At 42.8% G+C, this 22563-nt stretch overlaps 1 protein-coding gene across 2 annotated transcripts in view; it reads left to right on the top strand.

The window, feature by feature from the left end:
* The window catches only part of prkd3 (protein kinase D3), a 384937-nt gene that overhangs the window by 331155 nt on the left and 31219 nt on the right, over positions 1-22563 (top strand). For both annotated transcript variants that reach the window (XM_063055570.1, XM_063055569.1), the window contains one exon: positions 21174-21450. In XM_063055570.1, coding sequence (XP_062911640.1) covers positions 21174-21450 — 277 coding nt within the window. The remainder of the gene's footprint in view (positions 1-21173; positions 21451-22563) is intronic.

Here is a 22563-nt window from a genome sequence, read left to right as displayed (position 1 = left end):
ATGGCGAAGTACTCCACATAGCTGAGGGGCACAGGCTTTGAGCACCCTGGTACTGACACCATCCGGTCTTGCAGCCTTGCTTGGGTTGAGACGTTTCAGCTGTCTTCTCACCTGTAGAGCTGTGAAGCTCACCGTGGTGGTTTCGTGTGGGGAAGGGGTATAGTCATGAGAGCAGAATGGGGGACTGTGAGGAGGGGTAGGAGGGGAGAGTGGAGTATGTGTTGGTTGGGGGCCGACAACAGATGGCTCATGTGGGGGATGGGCAGGGGCCACACTGTCATATCTGTTAAAGAACAGGTTAAGTTCATTGGCCCTGTCCACACTGCCTTCCGCTCCTCTGTTGCTAGTTTGCCGGAACCCAGTGATGGTCCTTATCCCCCTCCAGACCTCTCTCATGTTGTTCTGCTGGAGTTTCCACTCAAGCTTCCTCCTGTACCTGTCTTTAGCCTCCCTGATCCTGGCTTTCAGGTCCCTCTGTATTGCCCTCAGCTCCTCCCTATTTCCATCTCTAAATGCCCTCTTACTAGCGTTCAGGATGTCCTTAATGTCCTTTGTCACCCATGGTTGTGATTTGAATAACAAAGGACAGTTCTTGTCGGAGCACTGCAGTCCACACAGAAGTTGATGTAATCAGTGATGCACTCTGTGAGCCCATCAATATTCTCTCCATGTGGCTCATAGAGTGCCTGCCAGTCTGTCACCTCAAGACAACCCTGGAGCGCCTCATAAGCCTCCTCCGACCATTTCCTCACTGTCCTCGAGGTTGCAGGTTTACTCTTCACCAGAGGCATGTAGTAGGGTTTTAGGTGCACCAGGTTGTGATCTGACCTTCCCAGTGGGGGGAGGGGAGAGGATCCTTAACGTTAGCGTACATCAAATCCAAAGTCCTCTCTGGTTGTACAGCTCACGTACTGCATATTCTTATCCAAATTGCTGATCTAGATGACAAACAACAATATCCTGAGCATTTACGCATGAGGCCTATCACAAATTACAGGCTTCCAGTCTGAGAACCATGCTTCTGCTATGGCCTCTGCTTTCTATCATCTGGCCAATTGTGTATCCAATTAGCTCACCCTCGTTGGATTCTATACGAACTCACCTTCTAGAGTAGCCTATTACATGGAACTGTATCAGATGCCTTACTGACGTCCATATAAACCACATCTACCTTCCTGCCCTCATCAATGTTTTTAGTCACCTAGTCGAACAGCTCAGTGAAGTTCAGAGAACATAATCTGCCCTGCACATACCTGCATTGATTACCCCTAATTATCCTCTCTTTCTAGATGTATGAATATCTTATCCCTCAGAATCCTCTCCAGTAACTTCCTAGCCATAGATGTTAGATTTACTAGTTTATACTTCTCAGGTTTTTCTTTGCTGCCCCTCAAATAAAGGCACACCATTCACTATTTTCCAGTGTACTGGTGAACAATCAAGTAAGTATTTCAGCTAGGGCTTCTACAATTTCTTCTTTCGTCTCTCACAGAGCTCTTGGATATTCCTGGTCTGGGCTTCGAGATTAGGACATTCACCAACTGCTCTGCTGTAATGCGGGCTATCCCCAAGACCTCTCCATTTTAGTTCCAAGGTGTTTATGCTTTCTCCATGATGAGCGTAAAGGAAAACTATTCATTGAGGCCTTTGCCCATTTCCTCTTGGGCATTCTCTCTAATATTCTCTCTCGTTACTCTTTTTCACTTGATATACAGGTTTCCCCCGCTATCCGAAGGTAAAGTGTTCCTGTGAAACGGTTCGTAAGCTGGAATGTCGTAAAGTGAATAAGCAATTACCATTTATTAATATGGGAAAGATTTTTGAGCGTTCCTAGACCCCAAAAATAACCTACAAAATCATGCCAAATAACATACAAAACCTAAAATAACAGTGACATATAGTAAAAGCATGAATGATATGATAAATATAGCCTATCTAAAGTAGAAATTCTTTTCTGCAAATTGCAGCACTGTCTAGCGCAGTGAAAATCTCACAGCAGCACTCCCGGCGGAAGTGCTCTCGGCAGAAACACTCTCTCCAGTAACCTTTAAGCTATGAAGCTGCCAAATCATACCAAATAACACAAAAATACACAGCCTATATAAAGTAGAAATAATGTATGTACAGTGTAGTTTCACTTACTGGAATCGGGAAGACATAGTTTCCTCCAAATGCCACTTCTCATTGACACTGTTAACCTATCGAGAGCATCTCCAGTGTTGGCGAATGCCAATTTTATATTGTATTCTGTCCAGATCCCTCGCAAAGACGCTTCGGAGTTGCCCTCTCTGTCAATGGTACTTACAATAAAACGCATCACATTTTGCGTATAGTAAGCCTTAATTGTGGCTATTAGGCTTTGGTCGCATGGCTGCAGCAACGATGTGGTATTTGGCGGTAAGAACGCAACACGAATCTTACCGCCATACTTGATAATGCCAGGTGGATGAGCAGCACCATCATCGGCAATCAGAAGGCACCTATTATTGAGGTTATTTTCTCTACGGTATTTTTCAACAAAAGGACTAACGTATCATAGAAACATAGAAACATAGAAAATAGGTGCAGGAGTAGGCCATTTGGCCCTTCGAGCCTGCACCGCCATTTATTATGATCATGGCTGATCATCCAACTCAGAACCCCGCCCCAGCCTTCCCTCCATACCCCCTGACCCCCGTAGCCACAAGGGCCATATCTAACTATAGCCAATGAACTGGCCTCAACTGTTTCCTGTGGCAGAGAATTCCACAGATTCACCACTCTCTGTGTGAAGAAGTTTTTCCTCATCTCGGTCCTAAAAGGCTTCCCCTTTATCCTCAAACTGTGACCCCTTGTTCTGGACTTCCCCAACATTGGGAACAATCTTCCTGCATCTAGCCTGTCCAATCCCTTTAGGATTTTATACGTTTCAATCAGATCCCCCCTCAATCTTCTAAATTCCAACGAGTACAAGCCCAGTTCATCCAGTCTTTCTTCATATGAAAGTCCTGCCATCCCAGGAATCAATCTGGTGAACCTTCTTTGTACTCCCTCTATGGCAAGGATGTCTTTCCTCAGATTAGGGGACCAAAACTGCACACAATACTCCACTCATGTACTCAGAAAAAAGCACTTGGGTATTCCAACCACTTGGATGTGAATGGAACACAACGGGAAGTGTTTTCTTATCGACGCCTTTAAGTGCCCTCGAATTTTCTGGAAGGTACACTGGTAGAGGCTTAAGGACAGCAACACTAGTGGCGTTAATAATAGGCATTAGGGTAAACTTGTCCTTCGATGCCTTGTGTCCTTTAGCCTGTTTTTCTTCTATTGAAATAAATGTCTTGCTCAGCAATTTTTTCCAATAAATGTCAGTTTCATCACAGTTAAACATTTGCTTATATGAATAACCACCACCTGTAATTATTTTCGTCAGTTCTGCTGGGAACTTTTCGGCAGCTTCAGTATCAGCTGAAGCACTCTCTCTGGTAAACGTTAAACTATGAAGCTGCCCTCGCCTCAGAAACCGATCAAACCACCCATGACTACCTTTAAATTCCACTCTCGCAACACTTTCATCACCATCGTCCAGTGCTTTCTGTTTCAGCTTATTAAAAAGACTGACTGATTTCTCCTTAAGTATAAGAAAACTTAAACAGAGCACCACGCTTTGTACACCCATCAATCCACTCAAGCAATAGACTTTCCATTTATCTATTATTGGTTGCCGGCTAAGAGAGACCACTTTGCTACGAGCAGAACCAACAGTAACATCGGCAGCTTTCAAAGTTCTTTCTCTCTGCGTAAAGATAGTGTGAATGGTGGACGCAGGCAAGTTCAATGTGCGGGCAATGTCCTTACTTCGTTCACCACGATCAAAACGCTTAATTGTGTCTAGTTTTACGCTAAGTGTAACACCCTTACGAGCTCTTTCAGGCTTTTCCAATACCTTAGAACTCATCTTGCTAACGGATGCACAAAATAAATTGAGATAAAGCACGTGTTTAAGCAATGGTGGCTAGAATGCAGTTCCGGGGGAGGAACTTGGCTGTTCGGGTCTTTTTTCATACGCTGCCTTTTTTCGTAACAGTGAAAACACCTTCTGTTAGCGAAAACAGGTAACTAATGAAGGTCTTTCATAACAGCGAGGTGTCGTAAAGCGAACGTTCGGAAAATGGGGCCACCTGTACTTATAAAATCTCTGCATTCTCCTTTATCTTCTCTGCTGAAGTTATCTTAAGCCTCTTTTTTGCCCTCCTGATTTTATTAATTAGTGCAGTTATACATCCCGTGTGCTCCTTCAGAAAATCACTTGATCTCAGCTGCCTGCACCTGACCTGTGCTTCCTTTTCCTGGCTAGGGCCTCAATATCCTTTGACACCCATTGTTCTCTACTCCGACTAGTCTTGCCCTTGATTTTAATAGAAACACGCTGACATTGAGCTCTCCTGATTTCACCTTTAAAAGCCTCCTGCTTGTCCCTTTGTGTTCAAACAATCTACTCCATTCAACCTATGCAAGCTCCTGTGGCATATGTCAAAATTCGTCTTGGGCCAGTTTAGAACCTGAACCAGTTCTGTTTGCAATATAAACCAATTGAACCGTGGTCGCTGGTCTCAAAGGCTTCCCTAATGTCACCTCAGTCACCTAACCCACCTGAGTACCCAAGAGTAGGTTTTGAAATTTTCCCTCTCTCTAGTAAGGACTTCTATATAATACAAGGAAACTTTATTCAATGCATTTAACAAATTCTAATCCATCCACGACCTAAACAATATGGCAGTGTCAGTCTCTGTGAATTCCCTTACTAAAACAACCCGGTTATTCTTGCAACTCAGTACAATCTCCCTGCTTATTTGTTCTTCTAGTCCTTGTTGGAGGCTTATAGTACAATCACAGCAATGTAATCACCCCCTTCTTATTTCTCATCACCACCAATAAAGCCTCCCTGGGTGATTCTTCATAAAATTCATCTCTTACCACGACTGTGGCATTCCCCATCATCAAAAATCAAATTTATTTGAAAGATTACTGTCATGGGGAAATGGGACAGGGTTTGAGGCCAGTGTAGATCAGTCATGATCACATTAGGTGATGGGGAAAGTTTAAGGGGTCTGGTGCCCAACTCGTGTTCTGATTTTTCTTGTGTTTTGGTTTGATGTGGCACAGCATTATACTGCCTTATCTGAAGGAGATATTTCAGCTGTTGAGGTTACTAGGAAAGTTGACGAGAGTAAAGCAGTGGATGTTGTATATATGGACTTCAGTAAGGCCTTTGACAAGGTTCCACACGGAAGGTTAGTTAGGAAGGTTCAATCGTTAGGTACTAATATTGAAGTAGTAAAATGGATTCAGCAGTGGCTGGATGGGAGATGCCAGAGAGTAGTGGTGGATAACTGTTTGTCAGATTGGAGGTCGGTGACTAGTGGTGTGCCTCAGGGATCTGTACTGGGTCCAATACAATATTGTTCCCTCGGGATTAATAAAGCTTGACTATAATGTTGTTTGTCATATATATTAATGATCTGGATGATGGGGTTGTAAATTGGATGAGTAAGTATGCAGATGATACTAAGATAGGTGGAGTTGTGGATAATGAAGCAGGTTTTCAAAGCATGCAGAGAGATTTAGGCCAGCTAGAAGAGTGGGCTGAAAGATGGCAGATGGAGATTAATGCTGATAAATGTGAGCTGCTACATTTTGGTAGGACTAATCAAAATAGGACATACATGGTAAATGGTAGGGCATTGAAGAATGCAGTAGAACAGAGGGATCTAGGAATAATGGTGCATAGTTCCCTGAAGGTGGAATCTCATGTGGATAGGGTGGTGAAGAAAGCTTTTGGTATGCTGGCCTTCATAAATCAGAGCATTGAGTATAGGAGTTGGGATGTAACGTTGAAATTGTACAAGGCATTGGTGAGGCCAAAATTGGAGTATTGTGTATAGTTCTGGTCACCGAATTATAGGAAAGATGTGAATAAAATTGAGAGTGTACAGAGGAGATTTACTAGAGTGTTACCTGGGTTTCATCACCTAAATTAGAGAGAAAGGTTGAACAAGTTAGATCTTTATTCTTTGGAGCATAGAAGGTTGAGGGGGGACTTGATAGAGGTATTTAAAATTGAGGGGGATAGATAGAGTTGACGTGGATAGGCTTTTTCCATTGAGAGTGGGGGAGATTCAAATAAGAGGATGAGTTGAGTGTTAAAGGGCAAAAGTTTAGGGGTAGCATGAGGGGGAACTACTTTACTCAGAGAGTGGTAGCTGTGTGGAACGAGCTTCCAGCAGAAGTGGTTGAGGCAGGTTTGATGTTGTCATTTAAAGTTAAGTTGGACAGCTATATGGACAGGAAAGGAATGGAGGGTTATGGGCTGAGTGCAGGTCGGTGGGACTAGGTGAGAGTAAGAGTTCGGCACGGACTAGAAGGGCCGAGATGTGCTGTTTCCATGCTGTAATGGTTATATGGACAGCTTACAATGTCTGATGTGATTGGATGCTCCAGTTGGAAAGGTGCAATGTTTGGAAGTGTATTTGCAACTTAATAAGGTGGCACGGTATGGTAAGAGGGTGGAGTAATGCTTTTACAGTGCCTATGACCCGGGTTCAGTTCTGCCACTGTTTGTAAGGAGATTGGATGTTCTCTTCGTGACCATGCACATGGGCTTCCTCTGGGCTCTGTGCTTTCCTCCCACACTCCAAAGATGTATGGGTTTGTTGCTTAGTCGCGTGGGTGTAATTGAGCAGCATAGGCTCGTTGGTTTAGAAGGGCCTGTTACCATGATGTGTCTCTAAATAAATAAAAATAAACTGCCACCTTTGTTGTTGTATCCATGAAGGCCAAAATGATAGGGTGTCCTCACCAACTTAAATGTTCATTCTCTGTAAAGCAGGCAGAATGACTGGGGTTAGAGGCCCAGAGGCAGCCTGGCCTGGGGTTGAATTGAATTGACTTTATTTCTTAGATCCTTCACATACATGAGGAGTAAAAATCTTTACGTTAAGTCTCCCTCTAAATGTGCAATCATAGTAATTTATAATAAATAGAACGGTCAATGTAACATAGAAATACACTCAAATCAGCGTGAGTTAATCAGTCTGATGGCCTGGTGGAAGAAGCTGTCCCAGAGCCTGTTGGTCCTGGCTTTAATGCTGCGGTACCGTTTCCCGGATGGTAGCGGCTGGAACAGATTGTGGTTGGGGTGACTCAGGCCCCCAAGGATCCTTCAGGCCCTTTTTACATGCCTGTCTTTGTAAATGTCCTGAAACATGGGAAGTTCACAACTACAGATGTGCTGGGCTGTCTGCACCACTCTCTGCAGAATCCTGCAATAAGGGAGGTACAGTTCCCATACCAGGCAGTGATGCAGCCAATCAAGATGCTCTCAATTGTGCCCCTGTAGAAAGTCTTTAGGATTTGGGGGCTTATACCAAACTTCCTCGACTGTCTGAGGTGAAAGAGGCGCTGTTATGCCTTTTTCACCACACAGCCGGTGTGTACAGACCATGTGAGGTCTTCGGTGATGTGGATGCCAAGGAACTTGAAGCTGTTTACCCTCTCAACCCCAGATCCATTGATGTCAATAGGGATTAGCCTGTGTAATCCCCAACCAGCTCCTTTGTTTCTGCGACATTGAGGGGGAGGTTGCTTTCTTGACGCCACTGTGTCAGAGAGATGACTTCTCCCTGTAGGCCACCTTGTTATTGTTTGAGATTAGGCCAATCAATGTAGTGTTGCTGGCAAATTGAATTAGCAGATTAGAGCTGTGAGTCATGAGTATACCGGGAGTAAAGGAGGGGACTTAGTACACAGCCCTGAGGGGCTCCTGTATTGAGAGTCAGAGGGGTGGAGGTGAGGGAGCCCACTCTTACCACCTGCTGGCGATCTGACAGGAGGTCCAGGATCCAGCTGCACAAGGCAGGGTGAAGGCCGAGGTCTCTGAGCTTCTTGTTGAGCCTGGATGGAAGTCTGGTGTTGAATGCTGAACTGTAGTCGGAGAACAGCATTCTCACCTAAACAGCCTTCTCCTCTCGGTGTATAAGAACGGTATGTATAAGAGCAGTGGCTATTGCGTTGGAGGCATGGAGGCAGCCTGCCCGCAGCCTATCTCGGGATTGGAGGAACCTGTCTGTTTGTGTATATGAGTGGGTGGAAGGTTGGGAAAGGGGCTTGTTTTACTGTTGCCTTATTGTTGTTACTGCTTGGCTTGTTCTGCTGAACATTGTGGGCAGGCTCTGTTGCCACCAGGCTGCCCCCAGTACATCCTTGGCTGTGTTGGTTGTTAACGCAAATGACATATTTCACTGGACGTTTTGACATACCTGTGATAAATAATTCTGAATCTGAACAGTACTGTGGGAGCAGAGAGTTCAGGGGGTAGCTCAGTGCATCTTCTTGGGACGAGCAATCAATTTTGCTTTACCAGAAGCACCAAAACTCCAAAAAGAGAATCAACAATAAAAATTGGTCTGGAGACACTGCTTTATCCATGTATCAGGGTCTGCCTTTTGACTTGGCTGGTTTGGTTCAAAGGAATATGAGAGTTTATAAACTGGGGTGAGTTTGGCCTAATCCTGCTCCTTTGTCTTATGGTCTCGCCAGGTACGCTGCAGGAGTTGTAGTTGCAGGTGATCTTCCTACGGTCAGCTTTCGGGTGCTCCGCTCCCTGATCGGTTGCCACCTCAGAGCCAAATGTTCTCTTTGTGAATAATGGGGAAAAAAAATCATTAAGTAATGGGGCTTATTGGTCTTCTGATGGAATTAACTTCAGTTGGGATTCCTGTAGTCTCCCCATCCTGATCAAGGCAAACTGACCTCTACCCAACACTCTGAACTAAAGCAGATTGTGTTGTCTGTGATCACGGCAGAAGCAGCTTTTTGACCTGGACTTGCTGTGCATCTTCTATTAATTTGTGCTGCAGTGCAGTATATAATATTGCTTTCGCTTGGAGTACCTGTGTATGGTTTCTTTCCGTATCCCTCGTCTAACTGGACATTGCTTGATGCTTTCAGAACCCCCTTTATCGGTACTCACTTTATCAATCAGTATTGGCTTTAGAGGAATCTCTGATTCCATGTAAAGCATTCTTCACTGAGCTCTCTGCTTTAGGCTGATTGAGACAGGATTGCCCAGTTGATAGATCACACTGCTCTGTTGACAGAGATTAACTGTGGTCTTCCCACAAATCTGTTACGTCAAATTGCATTGAATTTGTAGCTCCCTCTGATTATGTTGAAACTGCATTGGAGGCTCCTCTCAACAGCTTTTGCCTCCACTGTCCCCTTCAAACTAAAATGGCGGTTTCTTCGAACTCTGCTCGTGCGTCCACTGTCCGTATCTACCTCCCTCTTAAATAGATCAGCTCATGTAGCTAATGGGGGAGATACAACTTACAGAGAAGGTGAAAACATCAATTTCCAGTCCCACTTCCACAAAAGTCAAGGCCTTCATTCTATCCCTGATAACACAAAGCAGCTCAAGTAGGCACTCAGAGACCACTTTGTTAGGTACCTCCTGTGCCTAATAAAGTGGCCGCTTAGTGTATATTTGTGGTCTTCTGCTGTACTCCATCCACTTCAAAGTTTGACTTGTGCATTCAGAGATGCTCTTCTGTGCACCACTGTTGTAATGTGTGGTTACTTGAGTTGCTGTCACTTTCCTGACAGCTCGAACCAGTCTGGCCATTCTCCTCTGACCTCTCTCATTAATACAAACACGAGGAATTCTGCAGATGCTGGAAGTTCAAGCCACACACATCAAAGTTGCTGGTGAACGCAGCAGGCCAGGCAGCATCTCTAGAGGTACAGTTGACGTTTCAGGTCTCGGCCCGAAACGTCGACTGTACCTCTTCCTAGAAATGCTGCCTAGCCTGCTGCGTTCACCAGCACCTTTGATGTGTGTTGCCTGTCTCTCACTAACAAGGCATTTTTGCCCACAGAACTGCCACTCACTAGACGTTTTTTGCCCTGCACCATTCACTGTAAACTCTAAATACTGTTGTGCATGAAAATCTCAGATGATCAGCAGTTTCTGAGATACTCAAACTACCCCATCTGTTACAAATGATCAATCTATGGTCAAAGTCACTTAGATCACATTTTTTCCCAATTCTCGTGTTTGGGCTGAACAACAACTGAAACTCTTGACTATTTCTGCATGCTTTTGCTGCCTCATGCTTGACTGATCAGATATTTGCATTAATGAGCAGGTGTATCTAATAAAGTGGCCACTGAGTATATTGCTGAGTGCCAAATGTGATCATACAGTGGTAGATGCCAGTTGTGTGGCTTTCTCTCCATACATTCTATGATACTAAGAAACTATCTGTAAAGAGTAAAGTTCTGCTTGGTGAATCTTCAACTTTATAATCAAGCCGAAGTATAAGATGATGAGAGGCATTGATCGTGTGGATAGCTAGAGGCTTTTTCCCAGGGCTGAAATGGCTAACATGAGGGGGCATAGATTTAAGGTGCTTGGAAGTAGGTACAGAGGGGATGTCAGGGGTAAGTTTATCACACACAGAGTGGTGGGTGCATGGAATACACTGCTGGCGAAGGTGGTAGAGGCAGATACAATGGGGTCTTTTAAGAGACTCTTAGATAGGTACACAGAGCTCAGAAAAATAGAGGGCTGTGAAGTAGGGAAACTCTAGGCAGGTTCTAGAGTAGGTTACATGGTCGGCACAACATTGTGAGCTGAAAGGCCTGTAATGTGCTGTAGATTTCCTATGTTTCTGTGGTTCTGAATATTGGTCCACGTGTTGCTGGAAGTCCCAGACACCCACCGAATTAACATCCTCAGAAATTTGAGAGTCTCTTCTGATACAAGTCACTATTTGCTCTTTGTGGTGGAGCATGGTCAGGATGGCTGATTGAAGCCAATTGATACTGAGTTTAACGGTGATGAAACATATCGAATCTGGCCTGAGAAGCAACTTGGATCTGCTCCAATTTGCCTATCAGAGCAACAGGTCCACAGCTGGTACCATCTCATCGGCTCTTTCCTCAACCCTAGAACATCTGGACAGTGAAGATGCATACATCAGGATGCTTCTTATCGACTGCTGCTCATCCCCTCAAAACGAATGAATAAACCATGATATTGCTCTCAACACTTCCTTTCGCAATTGGATCCTCGGTTCCCAGTCATTTTGGATTGGCAACCACATCTCCTCCATGATCTACATCAGCACAGGAGCACCACGAGGCTGTGTGCTTAGGCCCTGCCCTACTTGCTTTACACTGATGACTGTGTAGCTAAGCACAGCTCCAATGCCATATTCAGGTTTGCTGATGACACCACTGTCGCAAACTGAATCAAAGGTGGTGGTGAATCAGCGTAAAGGAGGGAGATGAAGAATCTGTCTGAGTGGTGCCACGACAACAACCTCTTACTCAATGTCAGCAAGACCAAGGAGCTGATTATTGACTTCAGGAGGAGGAAACCAGAAGACCATGAGCCAGTCCTCATTAGGGGATTGGTGGTGGAGAGGGTGTGGTAAACTATGTATATAGGTTGTAACTGGGTTACCTGTCTGCATGTGTCTGGACACGTCCCTCTGCTGACTACTCCTGTGGCTGCTCCCACAGACCCCTGAATAAAGGAGATTGTGTCACTGTTCCTCCCTCAGTCCAGGACAGATACTCAGCATGGACGTTGGTCCATTTACTGTTAATAAAAGCCTTTCAGTATTTACTCTACTTCCAGTCTTTTGGAGTAATTGATAGTGCATCAGAGAGTCAGCAACTTCAAATTCCTCGGTGTTATTACTTTGGAGGACCTGTCCTCGGCCCAACAGGTAAGTACAATTATGATTAAAGCATGTCAGCACCTCTACTTCCTTAGGAGTTCACATGACATCTAAAATTTTGACAAACTTCTATAGATATGTAATGGAGAGTATATTGTCTGACTGCATCATAGCCTGGTATGGAAATACCAATGCCCTTGGAACAGAAAATCCTACAAAACATAGTGGGCACGGCCCAGTCCATCACGGGTAAAGCCCTCCTAACCATGGAGCACATCTACACGAAGTGATGTCGCAGGAAAGCAGCAGCAATCATCAGGTACCTCCAGCACCCAGGACATAATCTCTTCTCGTTGCTGCCATTAGGAAGAAGTACAGGAGCTTCAGGATTCACATCGCTAGGTTCAGAAACAGTTATTACACTTTTTGGACGTTTAAGTTGGTGTGGTCTTTCATTAATTCCACTATGATGATTATTCTGGATGTTTTGAGTATGCCACAAGAAAATAACTCTCAATTTGAATATGACATATCTACTTAGATTGTAAACTTGCTTTGAACTTTGAACTTAAATGACATAAAATTTGAGATTTGCTTTGCTAGTAGGCAGTGAATAACGTTCAGATGCTTTAACGCATGCATCATTCTGTGGGAGATTTAAATAGTTCCTATCTTTGTCTTGGTATATTTTTTAATGTCCCCAGCCATTTTTCAAGTATCGTGAATATATTGGAATATTTAAGTAATTGCTTTGTCAACTTAACTCCTTTTCTGATTGAGTAAATGAAGTGACGTAAGTAAACTAAATCAGAACTGTAGAAATTTAGCCAGTTACGAGCATTTATAGGGACTATATATTTTGCAATGACAATGATGCAACTTCCAAGCATTCAGACCAGATGATTTTTGCAGCATTTATATTTCCTTAAGCAGCATTGTGTCATAATTCACAATGAAAGATATGCTGCTGCCTACAACTCACTATTGTTCCGTGCCTTAAAGGGAGGAAATCTCATTCAAGCTGAAATACAACGTTAATAATGCGAAGAAAAGTAAGTAAACTAAAGGTTTCACAAAGGTGGAGGGAAATGTAAAGCTGGACAACAGAAAATCTGTATATCTTGTACTTTTTGAAGTAACAAAAACTGAGTAAAAGAGAAAGTAGAGGGGTATAAGGAGAGGGGGGAAAGCGGGGTGTTTTGGATTACTTCTGTTTTTTTCCCTGGTTCCTCTTTTAAGCTTTTCCCAGTCACACATGTAATGTGGTTGAGAGAGTGAGAGAGAAACCTGCTCTCAGTTCAGCACGAATGTCATTCTTACCAATTTGCTCAGAGACATATTTAAGTGGCCAGTTGGTCCACATGCCATTCAGATTAGACTTTCTTGTTTACCCACTTAGTTGATACCCACTGCTGCTTTCAAGTGTGTTCACATAAGGGGCTGATAATACAGTTTTACTCTATTGAGATGTACTGATCTCTCCCAGAGCATTTCTGGTAAGTCTTTTTAACCTTGTTTTGCAGTAGGCATTGCTCTTACAAGTGTCAATGATAATAATTGGAGATGAGTGACTGCCAGTTAAAATCAAGTGAAGATCTAAGAGACTTGAATATTCCATGGAGTTGAAATGAAATGGGTGGAATTCATAGAAGTGATATCACATACTCAAATCATCAAAACTGTTTTTCCGTAACACATGCAAAAAAAATTCTGTCATAATCACTTTTTCTGCCTTGGATTAAGTTGGAAGCATCCACAAAGAATTGTTTCCCATTAACCCCATTTTATTCACCATTTTGATTATATACCAGATGAAGTTAAATGGAGCACAAAAGCAGATGAGTTTTAGATCCAGCATATTCCTTCAATGTCTTTTTATTGAGTTACAGTGATATGTGGCTGCATATTAAGGCAATTGAGGTATATCAAAGGATATCAGTAATAAGTGGAAATAAGGTAGATTATCAATCATGAACTGGTTCATCCTTCCTCATAATTCTTTTGTTCTTATCATGCCGTGGTGACTGATCTTAGGATAGTTCATTTTCCGTTTTTAAAACTTATTTTTAAACTGTATAAATCAATGTGAGTTTTATTTACCTGAACTTTGGCTGTAAATGCTCTTTCAATCCTTTGTTCCAATTACATTTTACCTTTGCTGTAATATTTTTACAGAATTGTATACTAATTGGATGCATACAATTTCTTTGCTTTTGCCGCTCTTTACCTCAGATCACCCTTGCAGGCTGGATGTAGCCATAAAAATGCCCTGCGCCACGTCATCTGTGTCAAATGTTGGAGCTGTTGCTACTTGTATAACAAATGCTGCCTGCACATCAGACCACAGAGTCTCTGAGTGTGCACTGTAGATGCTTCTTTGCAGCTAAATTTCTCCTTTCAGTCCAGGCTGAAAACAACAAATTGAAGTCAAAAGTAACTGCAAATACATTCTCAGTCCTCCTGTCCCATACCAAGACCTCACATTTCACTTGTCATACAAATACTGTACATTTAAGAATGTATATCTCATCATATACTACCTTGAGATCTTCCTGCAGGCAAGAAGTACAATAGAGTTTGCAAAAAGCTATACAGTAACAAAGATTGGTAAACAATCAATGTGTAGAAGAAGACGAAATGTGGAAATAATAAAGAGTAAATAAATAATACTGAGAATGTGAGCTGTAGAGATCTTGAAAGTGAGTCTGTAGGTGGTAAAATCAGCTCACAGTAGTGGTGATTGATTGAAGTTATCCCCGTTAGTTCAGGAGCCTGATGGGTGTAGGGTAATATCTGTTCCTGAACACAATGGTGCGGGGCCTTAAGGCTCCTGTATCTTCTGCCTGATGGTTGTCATGAGAAGAGATATGGTCAGGATGGTGGGGGTCCTTGATAATGGATGCTGCCATCTTGTGGTGGCACTTCGTGGAGATGCACTCAATGATGGGGAGGGATTTGCCTGTGATGGACTGGGCTGTATCCAGTACTTCTCAGCAACACGCACAAAATGCTTTAGGAACTCGGCAGGGGGCATCTACGGAAAAAAGTACAGTTGACGATTAGAAATGTCGACTGTACTTTTTTTCCATAGATGCTGCTAGGCCTGTTGAGTTCCCCCAAGATTTTGTGTGCGTTGCTTGAATTTCCAGCATCTGCAGATTTTCTCTTGTTTATGATTTGTCCACTACTTCTCTCCTGCTTGCGCATTCTAGCCAGTCCTGTCTCTACTACCTGTTTGACACGATGTACTTTCATCCTTCTGCTCCCTAAATGCAGCACTTTACTTCCAATGTCCCCTTCCCTTTCCCCCAATTCTTTCTTGATCTTCTGCCCAACCTAATCTCGCACCCAGTCTCCCTCACCTGATCCCATCCAGTTCTTCTCCAAGGCCGCTCGCTGTTTGATCTGGCACCTTTATGTCGCTGCAACTGTCCTCACACTACACCCCACCCCTCACTGTCTCTCAACACACCTCATAGGTTCACTTTCAAGTTGCATTGAACTGAAAGTAAAAGTGAGTTAAAGATTTTAAATCAAGTCACTTTATGGAAGGTATAGTTTTTGAATTTGAACTTACAGTAAAGTGTGTTGGGGGTGGTGACATTCTTTCCCCCGGCTCTCACACAAATTACTCAGTCATGAATTTTACTCATAGTTTTACATTATTGCTTTCTTATCTCTTAGATGAGTGCACAGTTCAGAAGTGAATCACCACCTTAAGCAGCAACTTTGATATATTTTTCAAATTCTGCCCACATGAACATGAATGGTCATGGGATCAAACATTGTTTGCACTGAGATGGTTTTTTTGTAAACCACAGAAAATTTACTTCTAAAATACTTCTGCAGCACTGGGTGCTGGTATATGTTGGCATGATTGTGCAGTGGTTAGCACTGCTATCTCACCGTTTCACCGTCCCGAGTTCGATCCTGCCTGAGTGGGGTTTGGATATTCTCCCCATTCCTGCATTCAAAAGATGTGCTTGTGGATTAATTACTAATACTAAATTGCTCCTAACTTGGGTTAGTGGCAGAAAGAATCAGAAGTGGAGTCAATGCCCATGTAAGAGGGTATCAGTCATCGTCATAATCATCATCATTATCATTATGTGCCCTGTCGTATGACATGGGCGATAATGGTCTTTCACCACGGTTGTTCATGGCAAATTTTTATACAGGAGTGGTTTTCTGTTGCTTTCTTCTAGGCAGTGTCTTTACAAGACAGGTGACTCCAGCCATCGTCAATATCTTTCAGAGATTGCCTGGGGCAGTGGTCGCATCACCAGCACCAGCTGCTCATACAGCCATCCACCACCTGCTCCCGTGGCCTTGTGTGACCCTAATCGGATGGGGTAGGGCGAAGCGGGTGCTACACCTTGCCCAAGGGCGATCTGCAGGCTAGCAGAGGGAAGGAGCGCCTTACACCTCCTTCGGTAGGGACATATCGCCACCCCGCCACCCGGATTCATAGTCATAGGGCACAGAATTGGGCCTTACTGCCCACTGTGTCCACGCCAACCTATTAACCCATCTCTACTCAGCTGCAAAGTTACAGGGGAAGAAGGAGAGGAGTCAATGCTGTCGTTAGCAACTTGATGGGCAAGCCATCTGTGTTGTAGTAAGTAGTTAGGTTGTGACTGGATGGAACCTGGACTAACTGCTAGTTTGTATTCTTGGATCACCAGTTGAAAGGACCATCTGACTGAATCCCAAGGAAGAAACAATCATGTGTTGACAGATAATCGTGGATGCGGAAGTACCATATTATGGTTAAATATTATCAGGACATAACAGAGATTAGACTCTATTCATTTTTAATACATGCATTTAGCCCCCAAGGGACACTTATCAGCCGTCACCTTCAGGGTAACCTTTCATTGAGAGCATGCATCACTTGTTTTGTATCAAGTGAATAACAGGCAGAAGGGAAGCCAACAAGTAAATTTTGTTCTCTTTCTGACCTTGGTGAATACAGAATCAGAGCACGGGAGAAGAGCATTCAGCCCATCGTGTCCAAGCCAGTTCTCGACCACAGCAACTCGTTTTCCACCCCAGCAATTTCTTGCAGTTTTTTTTTCTTCCCCTTATTTATTCACTTCCCTCCCAAAAGCACTGCCAGCATCTCTTCTGTAGGCAGCGCCTTCCATATCACAGTGCGCGCTGCATGAAAGCTTTTCCTCATTCGACCATTGTTGTCCCCCTTATTCATGTGATCCTCAACCCCTTCAGTACTAGGAGTGGCATCCTACTCTGCACAGACACTGTCCAGACCCAGTCCCGATCACTTTACTACAAACCTTCCCCCAAACCTTTTGAAAGGAAGCATTCTCTGCCCCTTTAATTGGGCCTTGCAACCGTACTCCCTCATTCCAGGATGTTCTCTGCATCCTCGCAAATGGTTTCATGCCCTTCCTATCATGAGGCAAGCGGAACTGAACACAATGCTCCGTATGAGGCTAGACTGGAGTTTAATAAAGCTATTGAATTTCCCTGCTTTTATATACCGAGCCACTATTGATGAAGCCCAGAATTGTTTACACCTTATTTGTGGCATTCTTACCCCACCCTCTGGTTACTCTGCTCCCGCTTCCTCTTTATTGTTCGTTCTCGATTGCCGCTCTTTATTCCCGCAAGTAAAACTTACCACCTCATCTTTTTCTGCATTAAATGTTGTCTGCCCATTTCACCAGACTGTGCCCTCCTGCCTGTGGTTTATCAGTCTCTATTGCAGGCTGAACGTTCGTGGCCTGTAGCCCCAGTCTAGGTCAAGAAGCTATACCAGTCACGCATTTAGGTCAATCTTTGCACCGACACTCCTACACAATATAAACTGCTGAAGACGATTGAAGTTGGATTCTTCCTTAAGTGCAAATTATTTTGGTTAAGACATGTAAGATGATTTTGCTTTTGCTGGAATAATTGTACTGAGTTAGACTTCAGGGTTACACATTTAGATAGGATAAATGCACGCAGTGTTTTAAACCAGAATCAGAATTGTGTTTGTTATCACTGAAATATGACACATTGTGTCATGTGGATGAAAGAACATTGGAGGACTCTGAGGGCGGGAAGGGTTAAGTTGATCTTGGAGGTTAAAGGTTTGGCACAACATTTTAGGCCGAAGGGCCTAGACTGTGCCATGTTCTGTGCATTTTTGTTTTGTGGCAACTGTATAATGTAAGATATAAAAAATGAACAGATTCTGTGCAAAGCAACTGTCTGGACCTCAAATATTTGAGAGTTTGTTTGAGGTGAATTAATGAACAATTCAGCCATGCATGAAGTCTGACATGTTGCATTTCCTCAAATCATATGTGCCTTCTTGTGGGTCTTGGATAATGATGTTTGGATGATCTTCCTGTTCTTGTCACTGGACAAGGGGATTGCTACATCATACGCTGGTACACCACGTTGCAGTGAGTGAAGATCAGACTCCAGTGGCCAGCCTGTTGAACTATTTAGATTAGATTAGATTATGAGGACATGCAGTCCTCTTTTATTGTCATTTAGTAATGCATGCATTAAGAAATGATACAATATAGCACTCGTAGCACAATGTAGCAATGTAGTATTATAGCTTTCACTTGAAGTGTAGCTACTTGACAAAGATTCGGGTGCTAAGTGGCAGAAGAGTTTAGAATGTTTGAATCAGAGATGCTGTTTCCAGCTTGGTTCTTTTTTTTTTAAAAAAAAGGAGAGGGGATGAAGTTGAGTTCCACAGGATGAGTCCATGTTGATGGTGATCCTCTGGAAGCCAGGGCCAGAGGATCAGGTTTGTTGGGGATGCTGAACTTCATGCTAGAGCAGGTTCTTAAGTTGAGCAATGGAGGAAATGAATGAGATGGGCAGAGTGTTGGAGGCATTCACAAATAAGATGATGGACTTTGGTCTTGATGGTAATAAATTGGGAGTATTTAATGCTCAGTTGATTTGATGAGTGAATTAGATGGAGCAGCAACAGTTAGGGGGAATTGTGAACAAGCTAAAATTTATGATTGTGCTTTGGAGGGCTGAAAGGGCTCAGGTTAAGAAACTGTGTGTCAACTATTCAGCTCTTCTAAGGAGCGGTTTAAACTGGCTCCATGGTAGTGTAGTTTTAGTGTGATGTCATTACAGCTCAGGGCTTTCCAAAGTTCAGAGATCAATTCCTGTGCTGTTCTGTAAGGAGTTCTCCAGACCCTCCATAGTCCAACGATGTACCAGGTGAGTTAATTGATCATTGTAGATTGTCACGTGATCAGGTCAGGGTAAAAACAGGTTTGTCGGATGCTGGGGCAATGTGACTCAAAGAGCTGGAAAGGCCTCTGTGCTGTGTTGCTAAATAAATAATCTTTAATTCAAAGCATTTGGTAGAACAACAGTGGGTTGTGACAAAAAAAACTTTCCGAACTATCTGTTGCCCTCTCTCTGCAGAGCAGCCAGGGGCCACTGAAATGAGTTCTGCTGCGGTACTCTCTTGTACCATAACCTCAATCTTAGAGCGATTTTTATGCTAGCTTGTCAAGTCCAACACATGATTTCCAGCATCTGCAGAATCTCGCGTCTCTCTTTTATCAAGTAAATACTGTCAAATCCAGCTGGCTTTCCCAGTTAAAGCAGTTCTGTCAACATGGAGGGAGCTGAGAGTTGTTCACAAATTTTGATCTTCACTGCGTTGGTGTTAAGCCTGTCCTTTTGCTGTCACAATCTCCAGTTAAATTGTCAATATCAGTAGCTTGTTTCATCTGATGTATCCATGTAAAAATGCATACTTGACATTTTAAGAAGATACCTTGCTGTTGAATTTGACATTTAAATATCTTTGAACAGTAAACATAAGAACATAAGAAATAGGAGCAGGAGTAGGCCATCCGGCCCATCAAGCCTGTCCCACCATTCAATAAGATCATGGCTGATCTGTCTGTAAACTCAGCTCCATCCACCTGCCTTTTCCCCATAACCCTTAATTCCCTTACTTATGTAAAAACCTATCTAACTGATTCTTAAATATATTTAATGAGGAAGCCTCAACTGCTTCCCTGGGCAGAGAATTCCACAGTTTCACCACTCTCTGGGAATCCTCATCTCTTCATCTCCATCCTAAATCTTCTCCCCTGAATCTTGAGGCAATGTCCCCAAGTTCTAGTCTCACCTACCAACATATATTCAACATGGTGTCTAATTGCAAATGTTATATTTTGTAACTCCAAAGCATAAAACTAATGAAAAGACAAAGACAGGAGTCCAGAATGCGTGTATATTAGTTTAGTTTTTACTTTAAGCGAGGCACGTACTAATGACATGGCGACGTGATGATGTATGCCATTTACGTACTTTTACATATAACCTGCAATGCATTGTGTAGACAACAAAGAATACTTAATCAAACAATATATTTACAATATTACTGAAATACTAAATAGACAACAATAAGGAAACAATTTATTATACTCAAGTGAGATGGGCTGCTGGGAAAGCTACACTTAATTTTGCACTTGTTGTCCTTTGTGCTTGTATTGCCCAGACCTGATGACCCTTGATCTGAGGCTTATGAGGCAATTTGTTTCCTGTCACCCCACATTAGTTTGAGTCTGCAGTAACATAACGGATTACATTCCCTGAGGGAAGTCTGTGGGTTCTTAAAACAATCTTGTAGTTTGCTGGTTGGTAGCCAACCTTGTGTTCCAGGTAAATTAACTGAATTCAGATTCATCAACTGGTTTGATGAGATTCCAACTGGGTTTTCAGTATTATTATTCCAGGCTCCTGGATTACTATCTTGTGACTTAACCACAATACTGCACTTGTGTATAAATGGAAAAGATTGCTGCTTACAGCAGTTTTGTAAAGCGCTGTTAGATTTACTTTTTCTGGACTTCTGCATGTGATTTGGCAACATTTATCTGAGAAAGTAACTGAAATTGCTGCATTATTATTCTTGTGTTTTGAGCATTTCCTTTCAGTTGGTTACAATTGCGATATTCTAAAATACTAACCCCCTTTGCATGGGATTTTACCATCTTTTATCACCATCTGTGTAGGGATTTCCCCCTTATTTAATTTAGGGGATCTGTACATTCAGCGTGAGTCCATAGATTCTGCTGCTGAACTGAAAAGATTTAGCCTGGCCTCACGTTATAAAGTTTATGCATTGTGTTAGCTCTCGCTGCCTCTAATTATAACAAAGTGCTAGTATCTTTGATCTATCTGTCTCTAGTTTAACCACCACTGCCTTCAGTAAGAGTTGTAAACTCGGAGACTGCTCAGGAAGTTGAGAAATGATTCAATCTTATTGGCTCAACGTTTTGGGGTTGGCTCTGCATAACTGGCAGATACTCAAAGGACAGAATACATTTCTGGTCTTATTTATGTTGCCCTTCAAAGTAGCATGCGGCAGGTTTTGAAAACGGCCTCATGATGGTTTCAGACTCTTTCTAAGACATGTATTTGCTCTCTGTCACTCAGGAAATCCCACTGTCAGAAATCCTGCAGTTGGATCCGCCTCGGGACTTTACAAATCTGGCTCAAGGCAGCAACCCTCATTGTTTTGAGATAATAACGGACACCATGGTGTATTACGTTGGAGAGAATCTTGGAGGCAACTACCAGAATCACGCCCTGGCTGCCACAGGAGTAGGTTTAGATGTTGCTCAAAGCTGGGAAAAGGCTATCCGCCAAGCTCTGATGCCAGTAACCCCACAAGCCAGTGTCTGTACCACAGCAGGTCAAGGCAAAGAACACAGTAAGTGATTCTCATCCTTCTAACTTGTTGAGCCAATAAAAGGATTTTAAAAAGTGCCACGTAAAGACACGGTGAATTGGCAAATGATACTACATAATGTAGTTATGCTTTTCTTTTGAAGATAGCAATATTTTATTTTCTAATGCAGTTCGATTGAGATTAATAATGTATTTTAACTGGATGGTCCTGTGAATATAGACACTTGTTATATGAGAAAACCTTGGTAAATTGATAAAGGCAGACCTGAGACTGTTGTTCCATCTGTTTGATTTCCTGGGATAAATATAAGACCATAAGAGATGGGAGCAAAATTAGGCCATTCAGCCCATCAAGTCTGTTCTGCCATCTCGTGGCTGGGTTATATTCCCCCTCAACCCATTCTTCTGCTGCCTTGTACCATTTCATGTCCTGACTAATCCAGAACCAAGCAGCCTTCACTTTAAATATACCCAATGACCTGCCCTCCACTTTTTCTCTGTCTATAATCTTTTCTCTTCACCCCCACACATGCTTTTTCCCACCACTCTGCCACGCTCTGCTGCACCAGACAATAAATATCTTAGATTTGGACTTGTACTTAAGTTTACATTTGGTTAATGCATCAGTAAATTTCAGTACGACCACCGTGAATTCTGGCATGTTACCATTGCTTACTGCTGGGTCAGCATAGTGTTCAAAATTAACATGATTTTCTAAGAAACTCTAGTTACAAATTCACTATCATTATTAACACCTACTAAGTTTGCTTATCTTCTCTTTCCCAGCAGATTAGAGCTTCAATAGTGTGAAAATTAGTGTAGAAGTGTGAATTCAATCTTGTTTTGTTGATTCATTTTCTAAAACAGACTCATAACAGTTTTTGAGCCAGTTGAGGCTCCTTATCCACAGAGTGGCATTGGGTGTCATCAGACTTCACGATGGTGATAAAATTTGGATACCCTTTAATCTTCTCTCTGTTTCCTGATCTCCCTTTTAATAAGAGTCCAGTGAGGATTCGCTAGTCAGAATACTGGCTGATTTCCCATGTCGCTGCCCTCTAGGTAACCAGTTAAATGATTGTACACTGATAACCTGCAATGGAGAATAAATTATCCTCACACTAGTCTCTTCTTC

Source organism: Mobula hypostoma, chromosome 8 (assembly GCF_963921235.1).
Source record: "Mobula hypostoma chromosome 8, sMobHyp1.1, whole genome shotgun sequence".
Lineage (NCBI taxonomy): Eukaryota > Metazoa > Chordata > Chondrichthyes > Myliobatiformes > Myliobatidae > Mobula > Mobula hypostoma.
Note: the sequence above shows the minus strand (reverse complement) of the source record. Positions and strands in the feature narration are given on the sequence as shown.